Here is a 16,933-nt window from a genome sequence, read left to right as displayed (position 1 = left end):
TTTTTTTAATTAAGTGAAAAATAATGAATTTTTCATGTTCATATTGTTGAAAAAAAATACAACAAACATTTTTTTTACGAGATTTGCTTTTGTATTTGTTTTTATTCGTTCGCTGAAATATGACTGCAGCAAGGAGGGTGAGGTGATGGGGTATGGAGTATGAAGTTAGCTGATGTTACAATGCTGTTTCCCTGTAGCATTGAATGCCAGGCAGTCAGCCAACTAACCGGCCTGTTACGTATATGTATACCCACAGTCGAGCCTCTCTTTCGCTCAATACGATTTTTATACTCGACATTAACGTTTTGGCATGCAATTTTGTTGTTTTTGTTTTTGGTTTTGCCTAGATTTTTTATTGTTGCTGTTGTTGTGGCTTGGTTTTGTACCTTTAAGCCATTAATTGGGAGGAAACTAGTTGCGGCAGCCAATTTTACCATATCTCTGGACTCCATTCCTTGGTCCAGGGTAACACACAAATGAAAGTGAATTTATATGTTAAATGATGACATTGAAAAATTGTGTTGAACCATGAGTCTGGCCAGGCTGGGCCAGGGTAACAACTACCAGACATATAAAACATAAATGGAAAAGGGGATACACACCTCTTACATATGCTATATGTGTATGGTTGTATATATTTATGATTATTGTTGGTGGTTGCAGCTTCTTTTTTATTTTGTAATCTATATATGAATTGTTCATTAAATAAAAAATATGAATTTTATTTATTTTAATGGAATATGAATACCAATTAGATGAAACTTGTTTTGAGTTGCATTATATTTTAATTAAAGTCTGAAAATAGGCATGGTTTTTTTAAATACCTTTTAATAAATATATGTGTTTATAAAATATTTTGGGGTTTATATGGATGATTTGTAATTAAAAGTATAGAATTTATTTAGGTTCTTAGAAAGAAGAAAATATCCTAAAATTAATGGTGAAAATAATTTCGTTGTGTTCGAATATTTACTAGTATTGGCATTTATTTTTTTGTTTTAAAATCCAATATGAACTGATGGATTTGACCCCTAATAGTAATCTTAATATTTTTAATTATAATATTTTTAATATTATTATTTTTAGAATATGTAATGAATTCAACAAAACATTTGAATTAAACTTAAACCTTTTACAGAAATCGATTTCAAAATGGCAGAAATAGGACTTAGAAACCTTTCTGCATTTTTTTTTAATTTTTCATTACAAGGAAATCAATTACAAACAAAGAATTAAAGAAAGGTTAAAATCGCCTTATTCATAACTTCTTTTAAAAAGGTCAACTATGGACTTCAACGAATTTATGACAATTACGATTTTTTCTAAAATTTCAATTTTTATTTTCTATTCCGTAGTTTGTATTCACTTAACAAAAAAAGTGAAAATTGGTTCATTAAAATTCAAACTAATTTTTTTCCTTCAAATAATATTAAATTTTAAAAATTATCCTAGATTTTCTTCTCAGAAAAACAAATCCAACCAAAAGTACGTAATGACCTTTTGTGTAAGTTGGTTAAGCTTTGTTAATGTTAATTTTAATTAAAAAATGCATATCATCATAAAATAAAAACCGAAATTAAAATATATATACATACTTATTATTACCTTCCACGGTAATGCCATTATAGCGACTTGCAAAAAAAAAAAGAGGAAAAAATATTGCTCGCAAAAAGTAATTAAACTTTATGTGAGTGTAGTGGTGTATATTTTCATGCCACATGTATTTATGTGTGGGGCAATCTCTGGGTATTACAAAAAGGGGGAGAAATGGAGGAAGGGGACCACACACACGTAAACAATAAATAACTGCAAATGGCAACTAGGGTAAGGATTACAGGAGAACACAATAATGACAATGAAGAGGAAATTATGAAAAAACCAACATTCACACAATAGAATTAAGTGGATTTTAAATAAATTAAAGATTGTTATTTTCTTTTATAAAAAAGAACGATATAACAAAGTAATAGTGCCTACTTTAAGGCTGCATTTCGATTTAAGTATTGTGTTTAATTTTAGGCTTTTCAAAACAAATAATCCACAAATACGATATTGTTTACAAATGTTGCCTACTTTCAGGCAAATTAAACAAATAATACGATTTCTACGAAACTTTTTAATTAATACTGGTTATTTATCTACTTTTAATCATTTCAAATAAATAAATAAATATAAATTTCCTATCCACAAATATTGCTTTAATATTATATTCAATGTATATTCTACATATATTTTGCTATATAATCATAATAATAATCTTTTTTCAATTTTCATTATCATCATCCTCATCTGCTTGATGCTTATTACCTTCGAATATGTAGGTATGTAAAAAAAGGATATAACAATTTATGAGCCCTTTGTCTTTTTATTGTTATTACAGTTGAGTGTCTCTTCATTTTTTTGTTTTTTTTTTGGTTCATTGTTATTTTTGTTGTTGCTGCTGCTGCTGCCCATCCTAAAAAGGGCAATTTTTCAACAACAATAAACGAAAACTTAAATGAGATTCTCAGTCTTCAATACATTTTTCGTTTTATTTTGTTTTCATTTTTGTTGTTGTTTCTTCTTTGTGTCTGACTCACCTATACTTTGGATAAAAAGTCTGTGTAGGCGTATGTGTGTAGAATATGTGTGTTTGTAATATCTTCCGTAGCGAAAATGTAGGCGTGGGTAAAGATATAAAAAAAGTGGAATATAAGCTAAACTCAAAATATAACCACCATGCATGCATTATCAAGCCGGCTAATGGAAGTACATTAAAAGAAAAAATAAAAAAAAAAACGTGTATAACCAATTATTTCCACTAGAATAAATGGCCCAAGAAAAGTATTTTAAAATTGCTTAAAATTTAAATTACACGTATTTTTATGTAACTTTCAAATTTAATATTTTTGTTTTACTAATGGGATTTTAGAAAATAGTGTTACGAAGCATTTAAATATAGTTTTGATTGCATAGCAAGAAATACTAGAACAAGGGTTGCCTATAAAAAAACATTTTAAATCGGATTTTGTCAGTTACTTCACGTTGGGCGCCAATTAAAACAATATCTATCTTTTCAATTTCAAACAGATTTTTTAGTACATAAAAACTTCCTCAAGAAAACACACATTTTGTTTTTATTTATGACTTTTCACATATTAAAAATTTTCGTAATTTTTCCTCAGAGTATCTTGTTCATTACCCAGGTTGGGAATTTTTCCATACAAATAAGTCAAATATGCAAAATAATTATAATTAGGATTTTGGAAATTACTTCATGTTGGATACCATTTTTATAATACGGGTTGTCGTACACATTATGTGTTATTTATATAAAGTGACTTGAAAAATCACTGTGCCAAATATTTAATAACTGATGTAGATAATTTTTTCAACTTTCGACGCGGATTATCGATTAATTTATATCAATGAAATCTGACCAATACGCGTTCAAAGACAATGGAATTTGTGGTTGTCAAAAAAACGCCCGTTGTCCCACACAACGGTGATTAAATTTCCCTCTACGACTAATGAAAAAGTTTTCACGAAATTTTACAAGAAATTCAATACCGTCCTTAGGATGTCATCTTGGTGAAAATCTGTGTGTATTAAAATCATAAAAAACAAAGTCATAATTATGTTCCAAAACGATGCAATTTTAGATGGGAAAGGAGATCAGGACAAGGAACACACAGTTTTTGTTTAAAAAATTGTATGAGGGATATTATATGTATATATCTGGAATAGGCAAAACTAAGCCTTGTCCTGCGCAATCTGACATTGCATTGGACAGTTTAATTTTTTTGGAATAAACGTACTTAGTACGGTTTAACGTGTGACCATGTGTTGTGTTGTTTACCTTGACTTCAAAAATTCATTAGCCAAAAAATTTGGAATTAAATCGTGAACATTTTCGTGTGACAATTTTTACAACATTCGAAGAGTCAAAAACCAGATGTCGATTCGTGCAAAGAATAAGTACACTCGCCGTATTTAAAAAAAGTTTATGAGATCGTTACAGTTAACAAAACATGGACATAGGCGTATGGGCCCGAAGCAACATAACAATAGACCGTGTGGGTCTTCGAAAACGAGATAGGAAAGGAATCTCTTAGCGGAAAATTTTCCCTGATTATTCGTCCAATTGTATCGTTTGTGCGAGGTAAGACCGTCGAATGAGAGTGGCACACCAATTTATTAGACTGAGGCCTTCGAAGAAATTCGGCTCAAGTCGGCGCCTAAGCGGTCAAAAAGTGGAATTGATGGGTCATATGGCGTACAGGGCTGACTTGGAACCCATAAATTTATTATTTCCCGTTCATAGAAAAAATGCGTGCTCAACGATTTTCATCACCAGAAGATGCAGTTGAAATGTTCGAAAACCATGTTTTTGGAGGAGTTGCAATCGGAGTGGGGAACATACTTCGACTATTGGTTTGAGCTCTTAAATCATGCAGCAGGATACTTTGAAAACCCATTTAGAAAGTGTTCGATACTTTTTTAGGTTAAAATTTTTTCCTAGTCATGGAAAATGCATCCAATACATTACTTCGTGGATCAAATATAAGAGATAGCAATGTATTCCTCCTCGAGACAGTCCTTGTCTATTGCCTTCAATTGGAAAAAAATAAGTTCCGATTATATACAAGCTCTTAGTTGTTTGCTGATTTGAAAGGTGTGCAAACAAGTCTGATATGTTCTCAAAACCCATCATTGTAAATGTGATTATGCTCTTGGCAGGATTTGAACTTATGACCTTTTTGCAGCAAAATTATGTTTTTTTGTTTTTTTTTTTCAAAAATAAAGGTGTTAATGTAAGTAATGTGTATGAGATAATTTAGGTTTGATCAAACATATAACTCGCCTCAAATATATTGAAGAAATTTAATTATCTTAAAAAATTCCACAAAATTTGTTTAACTAATCTCTGGATTTAATGTAAAAATTCAATCCTGTAGTGCATAAATTGTTTAATGTTTTCCAAAAAAATAAAAAAATATGTGTATAAAGTGCGCTACATTTTTACTGCCACATTTCCTGAATTGGCTATGGTATGGTGTGCATTTGTGTGTGTGTGTGTGAGTTTGAGCCCATTTTTTGTGGTCGTTTTATTTTTGTCGAAACTAAAGCCATTAAATATACGAAGAAGCGATAAATCATTGAAGTTAAGCTGTGTTTTTGCTGTTGTTGTTTTGTTGTCGAGAGTTTTATTTTCGATCGTTCCTTGTTGTTGTCGTGGCTATAATACACTGGCAGAATTTGGGGTTTATATTTAAAGTTCGATATTCAAGGACTATTTTGCAAAAACCAAATTTTAATTATTATAATAAATTTTATAGAAAATTAAAATAAATTAAACGAAATAATTTGACGAAGTTCTAAAACTAGTGTTAATGACAAAAAATTATAATTATCATCAACTGTAAATATAATTTTTTTAATTTACAAAAATTTTTAATAAATTAATGATCATGACGTATAGGTTAATTCTAGCCATTTATTAGATTTCGAATAAATTATAATATAAAAATTAAACAAAAAATATAATATAGAAATTATTGATGACAAAAATAAAGGTTTCAAAGAAAATAAATAATAAAAAATATGTAATTTGCTACTAATTAACAATATATATTTTTTCATTGTACAACTGCACATGTTGTTGGTCGTTTTTTTGTTTGTTTTTTATTTCTGTTTTTTTTTGCTACATATGATTTTATTTATTGTTGTCTTCATTCTGCTGCATAATGATTTAAAGTTTGGATGCTTGGCGTTTTTATTTTTTTTTTTTTTTTTGTACCGATAAACCATATTTTTTTATTTCAAGTTCCTTTATTTCTTTCATGGGATATTTTTTCGTTAAGATATTTATGATGGCCAATTTGGAATGGTCACACACCATATGTATGTGTTACTGCATTTGTGTGTGTGAGTGTGTTTCACAATTTTTTAATTAAATGCAAATTTTATTGAAATAAGAAAAAACGACGACAACAACAACACATTTCCAATGACGTTCAACATATTCGATGTTAGGCAAGATTTATTGCTAGCAGATAACAACAAAATGTTACGCTAAAAAAAATGAAAAGAAAAAATTAACGATATTAGATTTGAAAAAAAGGTAAGAAATTCTTCTTATTCTTCTTCTTGGGGTTCACGGTTTCTGAGTACAAAGAATCCTCTTACGAAATTCGTGGTTGGAGTTGTACTTTGCAAAACAAACAATGTCTTGTGTTAATTGTGACGTTGTTTTTGATGTTGTTTGCTTTGCATTTTCAAACACAAAAACAAAAATGTAAACGTTTTAGTCACGAACGCCAAAATGACTAAATGTCGGACGGATGGCAGTGGACAACTACAAAAACCCTTAACAACTTTTCATATTTCAACTTTGATGAAGGGTTTTTGAAAATCACTTTTCATTTGTTCATTGGAATTGCTGCTGTTGTTGATGCCTTTGCAGTTTCCCTCTCTGTTTGCCAATAGGTCTTAGGCAAGAAGTCATTTTTGCTTAACACACACACACACACAACTGCTGACAGCCACAAAATGAGCAGTCATCCATGTGGCAGCACCAGCACTCATTCATATCCTGTAATGTGTATAACGTGCCGTCATGTCCCATATGGAGCTGCTGCCACTGCTGCTGTTGCACGTCATTTGCATCATTATAATTATCATTAAGCCTAGACTGACTGGAAGTACAAGAAGAAGAAGAAAAGACGAAAACAATAACAACATGACCGTTTGGTGTTGGCGTTGTGGCTAAAGCCTTCCAGATGGATGGATAGGTGGCTGTCGGCATTTGCTGTGCATTTTCTGTTTCTCTTGTTGTTGTTGTTGTTGTTATTGTCTAAGACACACAAAAAAGGTTCTTCTGTTTTGGTCTTAATGACCATTTTCTTTCAATTTTTGTTTTTGTTTTCCTAACTCTTTTGTTGTTCTTGTCGTTGTTGTTATTTGCCCTCTTCAATAGGCGTTGAAGCAGTGAGACCCAAAGGAACTTTGGCTTTGGGAATTGTTGTTGTTGTAGTTTTTTTTTCCTGTTTTTGCTAGCTGTTGCTCTAAAGTGTAATATTGTTTTTCCACAGAAATTATATTTGATTACTACTTTTAGTTAGTGTTTATTTGAATTGTTGGTTTGTTGTTGTTGTCGTCGTCGTCGTTGTTGTGGTGTTTTCAATGTCCAGGTTATTTGCCTTTGAAAGTGTTGTTCTTGGAGGGCATTGAATGTTGATTTTAAACTTGACCACAGACTTGTAGTATTTCTATGCAGAAGAGTTTGTTTGAAATCAATGAATATTTCAATATTTATTACTTCAATAACCATTAAAATGGAATTTCTTGAGGGCATGTATCTTACATTGTATGTGAAAATGATATATGTATATTGAAAATCTGCAATAGCAGGTGGAAGAATTTATTTTGAATTATTTAAATGTTATTAAAAAAGGATGAAAAATCCACGCCTATGGCAAAGGCGTGGATTTTTCATTTTCAGGCGTAAAAAAAAATAAAGAATATTTTAAATAAATCCAAGCCAAGCGTTAATCCCAACCTAGGGTAAAGCCTTAAAAACAATTTTTAAAAAATCCACGCCTAAGGTAAAGCCTTAACAATATTTTTTAAACTTTAAATATATTTTTTTAAAAAATCCACGCCTAAGGTAAAGCCTTAAAAACGTTTAAAAAATCCCCGCCTGTGCTGCTCTACGAAAAAATATTTTTAAAAAATCCGTGCTAATGTAGGGAAAATATTTTAAAAAAAATTTACGTCTGTGCTAATCTACAAAATTCGAAAATTGACGAAGACGAATCGTTGTGACAATGACAGCTCGCAAACATCTTCCAGCAGCACGGGAAGGTCACTGAAGGCCTTAATCGCCCTCGAAATTGTTCTGAGTTCATATGACCTTATCACAGACAATTAGTATTCTTCCTCGTGACTAATCGATAAAAAATAGTAAATTTTTACCCAATAAGGCTTTGAAGTGGCTCTAAAAGAATCTTTTGCCAACTGTATCCGAAAATATAATTAATATTATAAATATTTTTGCAGATTCCTTATCCATATGACCATATTTAGAAATAGTTAACATAATACATTAAGGCCTTTGCCTTAACGTACATTTTTGTTTCCTTTTTTACTTTTGTTTATCCTGATGGCAATGGCGGGCGGCATTTAAACGCGCGCTAAGCTTTAAAGCGGCAAACATAGCGAAGGAGGATCTTGTAGAAAAAAAAATACAAACAAATGAATGCAGGCAGACCGATAAATGTAAGCAAATAAATACATACGTACAAACATACAAGTATATATTTAACTAAATACCTATATTGTTTGGGATACCCTATAGGGCATGGAACTAGATGAAGCATACAGACACGTATCTGGTTAGTTTATTAGTTAGTGTAAGTGGTTAGTTTATTATCCAAATTACTCAATGTCTGTTCCACGTCACATAAGAATGTATAAAATTTACTGCGAAAACAATTTATGATATAAAAAATTGAAAGATTCTGGAAGTCACTTTTTATTTAAAATTCATTTTTTCGGGAATTAAATTTTTTTCCATATGAATTGAATAAGATATATCAATAATACGAACTAATTGCCTAAACATTTAGTATTGCATTCTAGTGCTAGGCCGACAATAGTCACTTCCATTTTTGTTTTCAAAACGTATCGTATACACATACACACCACAATTCGCCTATAAAACGCCCACCAGGCAAAACATTTAATTATATTTACTTTTTGTTGTTTTTGTTTGTTTGTTGTTGTGTAGATTTTCATATCATTTAATTAAAATCGCTTTTATTTCATTCTCCTCTTCTTCTTGTTCTTCTTCTACTACTACTACTTCGAATACAATTTGCAATTTCGGAACATACATCCCTGCTGCGAGCAAAGATCCATGTGTATCTTATATTACCACTTTATTTCTACAGACAATTGTACTAGTTCAAATTTCAACAATTTACGAGTAGAGTTTGGTTTGGGACACTGATTGTAGTGTATTTCTACTGACAATGTCGACAGTTGGCTTTTCTTTTATTGTCATTAAAACATATTGAATATATACACATTTTTATGTAATTTTTTTGTAGATCGCATCGAAACAACGCGTTTTTATCGGCAATTAATTTGTTTTGTGTGTTTTATTGTTAAAAAGGTGATTATTTATTAAATATATAAACAAAATGAGTAAAAGAAATTATAAAAGATTAATTAAAAAACAAAAAATATTGTATAAAAACAGAAGTTTGCAATGTGAACAAGAAAATAGTGAAAGTGAATTTGTGTCAAACGGTGGAGATTTTATAAATGATTTCGTGGAAAATGGAATGGAAGATTTTGCAGTTCCGAAATTAATGTTGCGGGACAAACTTAAAAAGTGGTGCATGGAAACGAATCCTTCAAAGAAATGTTTGGAAAGTCTTTTATCAATATTAAAGGAAGAAGGTCTAGATGTTCCGCTCACTAGAGAGACTTTGGTGGGCAGAGCAAAAAATATGTTAACGAGAAATGTTGCCCCTGGAATTTATTGTCATATTGGCATAGAAACACAACTACGAAAAGTTGGTCACATTTTGGAAAAGTATGAGGAAGTCGAACTAGATATAAATATCGATGGAATTCCACTGTTCAAAAGCTCTCGTGTGCAATTGTGGCCAATCCTTTGCAGAATCGTTAATATTCAGGAGAAAACAAAACCGTTTGTTGTTGGATTATACTTGGGAAACACCAAGCCGTGTAGTGTGAATGTGTATTTGAAAGACTTCATTGATGAAGTGATTCTACTAAAAGGTCAGTTTATCATACAACAAAAACATTTAAAATTGAAGTTTCGTTGCTTAATATGTGACGCACCAGCAAAAGCTTTCGTTTGTGGAGTTCCTGGACATACATCAACACATGGCTGCACCAAGTGTACTCAAATTGCGAAGAAGGTAAACAATGTCTTGACTTATAGTAGCGAGAGTGGTTCCCTAATCTCCGATGAGGACTTTGCTGTGCGAAAGTATCCATGCCACCATTCCCAAATGTTCAAAGAAGAAAAAACTCCTCTCGAAGAAATTGGATTTGGTATGATAAATCAGACTCCTTTAGATAGCATGCATCTCATTGACCTCGGAGTCACCAAAAAAATGCTAACCAGAATAATGCATAATAAAACTGAAAAGAAAACCTCAAAACAAAATATTTCAAAAATATCTTCTGAATTGGTGAAATTTAAAAAATACATTCCAAGGGAATTCCCAAGAAAACCCAGGCCTTTAGATGATCTTTGTCATTGGAAAGCGACTGAATTTCACCAGTTCCTTGCTTATACAGGAATTATTGCTCTTTATAATAATGTACACGAAGATATTTATTATGAATTTTTAACTTTACATTGTGCTTATCGACTTCTTAACAATGCACGACATATGGATCAAAATATTGTTCAAGCTAATAATTTGCTTCAATTATTTGTCGAGAACTTCTCAACTGTATTTGGTTCGAACAGCATTTCTTTTAACGTTCATAATCTGCTTCATTTGGCTTCTTGCGCAGAAAAGTATGGTCCCCTTATTTCGTTTTCTGCATATGCATTTGAAAATAAACTGCAAACACTGAAAAAACATGTTCGAAAACCATCACATATCTTTCAACAAATTATTCAAAAGGAAAAAAATTGCATGATTGTCAACACTATTCAGGATGGGTTAAAATATGAAAAAGGTGTTATCGTTGGAGCTTTTGTAAATGATTGCTACATATCCTGCAAAGAACCAGATAATATTTGCGCGGTGAATTCATGCATTCCAATAAAAATTGATAATATAAAGAAAAAGGGCGAAATATATATTGAAGGCAGTCGAATTTTGGCATTAGAAAGTTTCTACGAAGAACCGGTGAATTCTTGTGAGATTGGTATTTTCAAAACGAATCTGACTCTAGGGGAAAAAGAGACATTTTGTATTAAAGACATTCAGTTCAAATTTGTATGCTTGCCAATTGATTCTGATTTTGTAATCGTGCCCATTTTACATTCCTGCTTTCCAGAGAAATATCAAGCACAAATTTTTACCTCCTAAGTACACAACTCCCGCACATAAACATGTCGAACGAAAATGCCAACCCTTCCAAAGGAAAAATGAAATATTTTGCTCCACAAGGTAATCTCCAAAGATTATCACTAAATTTTTAACAGTATAACAAAATTGAGTTCATATTTTTGATAGCTAATGCAAAATGTTCTTCCTGCCAAGAAAATGCCAGAAAACTAGACACGATTATTGATATTTTGGCGGAGCATAAAGTTTTACTGGATCGTGTTATTTCTCAGAACGCATTTGTGGACAATATTATGACAATTTTTCCAATTGAATCGGAAGAAAAACTTCGAGAATTTGATCGAATTCTCGCAACACAAGCAGATCTATATGTACGTATCTGCGTTTTGGGAATAACAAATTCATAACTAAAACAATTTTTACAATTGCAGACTCGACAAATGAAAAATCTCATTGCAGGTAACGCTGAACGTAATTTGCATAAAGTATTTGGAAGAAATATTATTATGGATTTTAATGTTGACGGAACTTTCGGGAAAAAAGGTCTACGAGATTTTGGTAATGTACTTGCCGCCATAATAGGTAAAACGTGTTTGTTTTTGTTTCAAATAAGTAATGCTAAAATATAGTTTATAAAACAGAAGTTATATCAACATTTAATAAATTACCTGACAAGACTTTACGAGCAGCGTTCCAACGCCAAAAGAAAAAGTATTTTAAGATCAACAAACGAAGCAGGCGCACCGAAGAAAAGGAACAAGATGAAAATGATGAAGAACCACAAATTTAACTGAATGTTTTTATGTTATACTATATAATTTTAAAATCCTAGTTCTAACACTATTCAGTTTTATTAAAAATAAGACAAGGTTTGGCCAGCCTTGAAAAAAGTGAGCTATATATGTAATCCATTTCTTAATTTATTACCTTGCCTAAAATTCGCAGACTGTTTTAGATTAATTAAATATATTGTGTGTAGATTGAACTGTGCTTTACTTTTGTTTTTGTTACTTAATAACTGCGTTAAAAATGTAACGTTGTTAAATACTTATTCTATTACAAGCATTTTCCTAAAAATCTCAAATGACTATTTGGTTCGAATGCCTCCATATGATCTCGAAAGGACTAATGGTCTTCTAGTGTTTATTTGGTTCAAATGTCTACATATAGCTCAGGATACCCAATAAAATGCAGTGATTATTTGGTTCAAACGTCACCATATAAACTTAAAAGATCTAATCTTTTTCTAGTGATTATTTGGTTCAAATGTCTACATATAGCTCAGGAAACCCAATATAATGTAGTGATTATTTGGTATACACGTCATCACATAATCTCAAAAGATATAATCTTTTTCTAGTGACTATTTGGTTCAAATGTCACCATATAGTCCCAAAAGAACTACTTAGTCAATATAGTCAAGGTCTACTGGTACTTCTCCTATGACAAGCCTATGTTAAATGTCCATAGGAAATTACATTGGTTGTGGTATACTTTTTCACTAGTACTAGCGACAATGTCACCAGTAAAACACTACAATTTTACTAAAGCTGCTCGCTGCAGGGATATTTCAATAATGTGATTGTCTGATTTTGGTGTGTGTGTTGTATGCGTGCGTACGTATGTGTGTCTAAATAAATGCTATTTGCAATAGGGTGGAACGAGAAAAAAATAACACAATTAACAAAATAACTTAAATATGGAAGTCTTATCTCTCAAAATTATAGAAACTACAAAATTATATTTTTTGTTTTTTAGTCCTCCCTACTTTTGTATAAACATATATACAATTAGGTTTGGTTGAATTATAATTTTACACCTTGTGAGAAAAAAATCGGATCTGCAGCCATCTTTTTCTAAATGGAAAAAATTGGAATTGTATTATTTCAGTATACAGATTTATATATAAAAAAATAGAAATTATAGAAAAAATATTTCCCTCCTTCCCCGCTTGCATTGTGTGTGATATTAAACCCCTAAAGAAAACCCTATTGTCTGGCTGACAGCTCTAAAGAAAACAAATGGCAAAAATAAAAAATAACTAATCTCAAAATCACGACATTAACATTTTGTTGCAGGCAGACTCACTCGCTGTCTCACTCACATATAAATACCGGCAAATGGGGGGCGTAACTTCATTAAATATGACCATGTTCTGAACGCGATATTTTTTGTTTTTTTTTTTGCTCGCAACAATCTCCCTAAACTTAGCTATTCAGCTTCAGACAAATAATAAACGGTTGGGAATATTTTGAAATTTGCATTTTTATAGAATTTTCTGCAAAGGGGTTTTTAATTAATTTTTTAAATCTTTAAATTTGAACTTTTGTAAATTTTGTGAAAGGCGTAGGAAAGGCAATTATCGAAGTGAAATGGTATTGAAAACAAATGCCATTAAAATTAACCATCTTGGCAAACAATATATGAAATTAAATAAAAAAGTACTTTAAAATGCATATTGAAATGTTTAATACCCCCCTCAAAAAATGAGGTCGTTACATATTTTGTTGTTGTTGCTACTTTTGTTGCAGCAAGCTGCAGAATAAACATAATGTTGAAAAAAAACTCATTTTAAAAAGTTCATTAAAAATACAATTACACTTTGGTAGCCTTCTTTTTAATATGATATTGTATATTCTATATAGATAGTTGCTTATGTGTATATATAAAGGGTATATATATATATATATACATCAACTATGAATGTATGTATATAAACACCTTAGTTTGCACAAAAACCAAAAATTCAGCAAAATTACCTTTACAAAGAATGAGCTGAGAGGAAATTGTGCTAGCCATAGTGGTAGACAACGTGGAATACACTCGAGGAAAAATGTTCGTAAGATATGAAAATTAAAATAAAAGCACAATTATAGACTTTATATAAATAATTGGATCGTTTTTTTTTGTGAAATAATTATTACAAAGCATTATTTTTTATAAATAAAAAATAAAATATTCTGGAGATCTGTAGAGTTCGGAATATTTAAAATAAAGCCTTGGGATTTTTCACATATATTGCTGCTCCTAGAATGTTTAAAATTGGTATCGCCCAATTTTCTGTATTGGAAAGTTTAAACTACATCCAACCGAAGAGGCTTCGGAGTTTTAGAGGGCAGAAAATTTCGGTATTGATCCATGATTTGACATAACCTAGATATATAAAATTCCCGCCCATATTTCGTAATTTGAATGTTATAGACAAACTATCCACCCGAAAGGGGTGTTATTTGGTATTGCGGATTCTTCAAGGGTGAAAAATATCTTTGCAAATACTGTCGATTTGCGTTAATGTATTGTAATAACTCCCATATAAAGGTTTCGACACATTTTCGATGTTTCGAATGAATTTGGCTGCTGCGATCCACCCCGGATCGTCAGATACAATTCGAAGAAAAATGTCATCTCAGCATTTTTAATATAAGATCACGCTTTACATAGAAAATGGTAGCCTTAATTTCAGTATTATGAAGTCCAAGCCCAGTTATTCATCCTGAGTGTCGCATTTTCCCAATGGAGTCGCCCGGTTTTATTTAGAATAAAATTGTCCTCTCATAATTGTTTTATATAGGAACACGTTTTTACATACCCCCCCCTATGAAATCATCGTCTTCATTTCGGACCAGTTTTTCATCCTGAGAGCCTGTACTTGTTTTTTAAGCATATACTGCTTACCCGCTGAGAATTTATTACGACATACCCCGATTTTCTCGATTTTTTACTTCTGACACATAAGTCCGAATAGGCCAGTCACTACCCCTAATAAGATCTTCTACATTTAAAATTCTTATCGCCCAGTTCGAATGCGATGCCGAACCTAGTATGAAATATTGCCAGCATTGCAGAGAGCCTTTTGATTCCGTTAAAAAAAAATTATGGACGTTCTGGTCAGGGTTGCAAACCCAATTATTGCCCCTATTTAATTTCCAAAAATTAAAATTTTTCATAAATTTCTACTCGCCAATTGTCATTCGGCAACGTTGGACTAATTGAAAACTTTCAAATTGAAATTAAACAAAAATTCAATTTGGTACAAATTCGAATACTTGCATTCGAGTGTTTGGAGGAGGACAACAAGGAATTGTAATCATCTGAAGGTTGTTGTAGGTTGATGACTGTTGTAGTTTGTGGTAGCGGAGGTGGAGATGAAGGTGGCATGGCATGGCTGTCAGTGTAGGCTATTTGGTTGGCTTGATGAAATTCTACTGCAGAGTCTGTATTGGTTGGCTGGATGGCTGACTGGCTGATGGAATGGCATGCCGAGTATGCCAAATAGCCGAGATGGAAAGTAGTTGTACAGTTTACTTTGTTTGTATTCTACTTTAAGCACACTCGCACACACACACAAACACACAAATACATATAATAAATGAAAAATAGCAATTTATCCAACGTTAACAACAACAAAAAACTAATTAAATTTTTACGATAATATTTGTTAACAACAGTTGTTGTTCGTCGAAGGAAATAACCGTAAAGAGCATTTTTATGAAAATAATTAACACAAAAGCAATATTTTATTTTTATTAAAAAAAAAAAAATAATAAAAATAAACTAATAAATATTCCAAGACGGAATTCAATTATAAATCAATTTAGAATATTTGTGAAAAGAACGAAAGAACAACAAAGATAGTTATTATCGTATTATTTCTTTTGTGGAGAGATAGTAACGATTTCAAATTGCTTACAATCTAAAGAAAGCTTTGCCGCTTCCTTGAATAAGAGGACACACATCCACAAAACAGCAGCAAGAACAACAACAAAAAATACATGAAATTCAAAACCAAATTGCAATTTTAATTGCGGCATAGATACACGAGTCGTGCAAATATGTCGATATCAATGCAAGACAATGTCGTCGTCATCGACGTTGTCTGGGTTGCAGCTATTGGCGATGGATGGTTGGTTGTTGCCGCATACCCAACTTAATTAAAAATCTATGTTGACGTTAAAATGAATCAAGGCAAAAAACAAATAACAAGCAACAACAACACCAGCAACATCACATCAAGGAAAAATGGCAATTTCTTGATAAAAATTATAAAATAACACAGACACATTTATTTATCCACGCTGTATAAACAAACGAACAACAACAACGACAACAATATTGAAGTGAAGCCGGGCCGGGAGTTAAGCCAGAAAGAAGAAAACCGAAACAAAATTGAAAACTATATCAGCTTAAAAGTCGGCAAAACAAAAGTGGGGATTGGCAAACGTGGCTAGAGGGGTGCGAGGGAATCTGTGTGTTCTCTTTTTGTTTTTGTTGTTGTTTTTTTAAATAAACAACAAAATCAACAAGTAAGATGCAAAAATGTGGTCTAAACAAGTCTGCTTGTTTATAAGTTCATCTGTCCGCCAGTCTGTCCTTTCGTACATATGTATATTTGTATGTTTGAATGTCCGCCGTGGCCTAGCTGGCCATTTTTGCTTGGGAGAGTAACCTCGCCTCGGTCCCTGATTGTTTTGTCTCTGTGTGTGATGTTTTTTCGTCGTTTCGTTTCTTTGTTTTGTTCCTTAACAACTCCAACACACTCATCTCTTTTTTTTTCTTTTCAGACATTTTCTGTTGTTAAAGGCGAAGCAAACAGCAAAAAAGGAAGAAAAAGGATGTGAAATACAAAATGAACTATCTAACAAAAATAATTTTAATTATAATCATTTTTTTCAATATTTTTTTTGGTTGCTTTTTATTAATTACTTTAATATTTATTAAAATCTTGTGAAATATATTTTGTAAGTTATAACATTTGGCTTTTTAGCCTATTTGCACATATTTACTTGGCGAAACTCCATATATTGCAAAACTTGAAAAAATGGAACATAAAAATATTGAATCCTAAAATAAACAAATCGAAGGAAAACATCACTGAAAACAATCACAAA

The 16,933-nt window shown here is 31.5% G+C and overlaps 2 protein-coding genes across 2 annotated transcripts in view; one reads left to right on the top strand and one right to left on the bottom strand.

Moving 5' to 3' along the window:
* Positions 1–16,933, bottom strand: part of LOC133324937 (methylcytosine dioxygenase TET-like) — a 180,871-nt gene that overhangs the window by 88,201 nt on the left and 75,737 nt on the right. The window lies entirely within an intron of this gene.
* Positions 11,041–11,952, top strand: LOC133324933 (uncharacterized). Its single transcript, XM_061533756.1, has 4 exons — positions 11,041–11,147; positions 11,214–11,416; positions 11,477–11,627; positions 11,687–11,952. The coding sequence occupies exons 1-4, from the start codon at positions 11,090–11,092 to the stop codon at positions 11,833–11,835; spliced, it is 561 nt and encodes a 186-aa protein (XP_061389740.1). The 5' UTR covers positions 11,041–11,089; the 3' UTR covers positions 11,836–11,952.

Source organism: Musca vetustissima, unplaced genomic scaffold (assembly GCF_032173495.1).
Source record: "Musca vetustissima isolate MV318-11 ecotype Yass unplaced genomic scaffold, APGP_CSIRO_Mvet_v1 utg20894, whole genome shotgun sequence".
In the NCBI taxonomy this organism is placed as follows: Eukaryota; Metazoa; Arthropoda; class Insecta; order Diptera; family Muscidae; genus Musca; species Musca vetustissima.
This window is presented reverse-complemented; position numbering and strand designations above follow the sequence as displayed.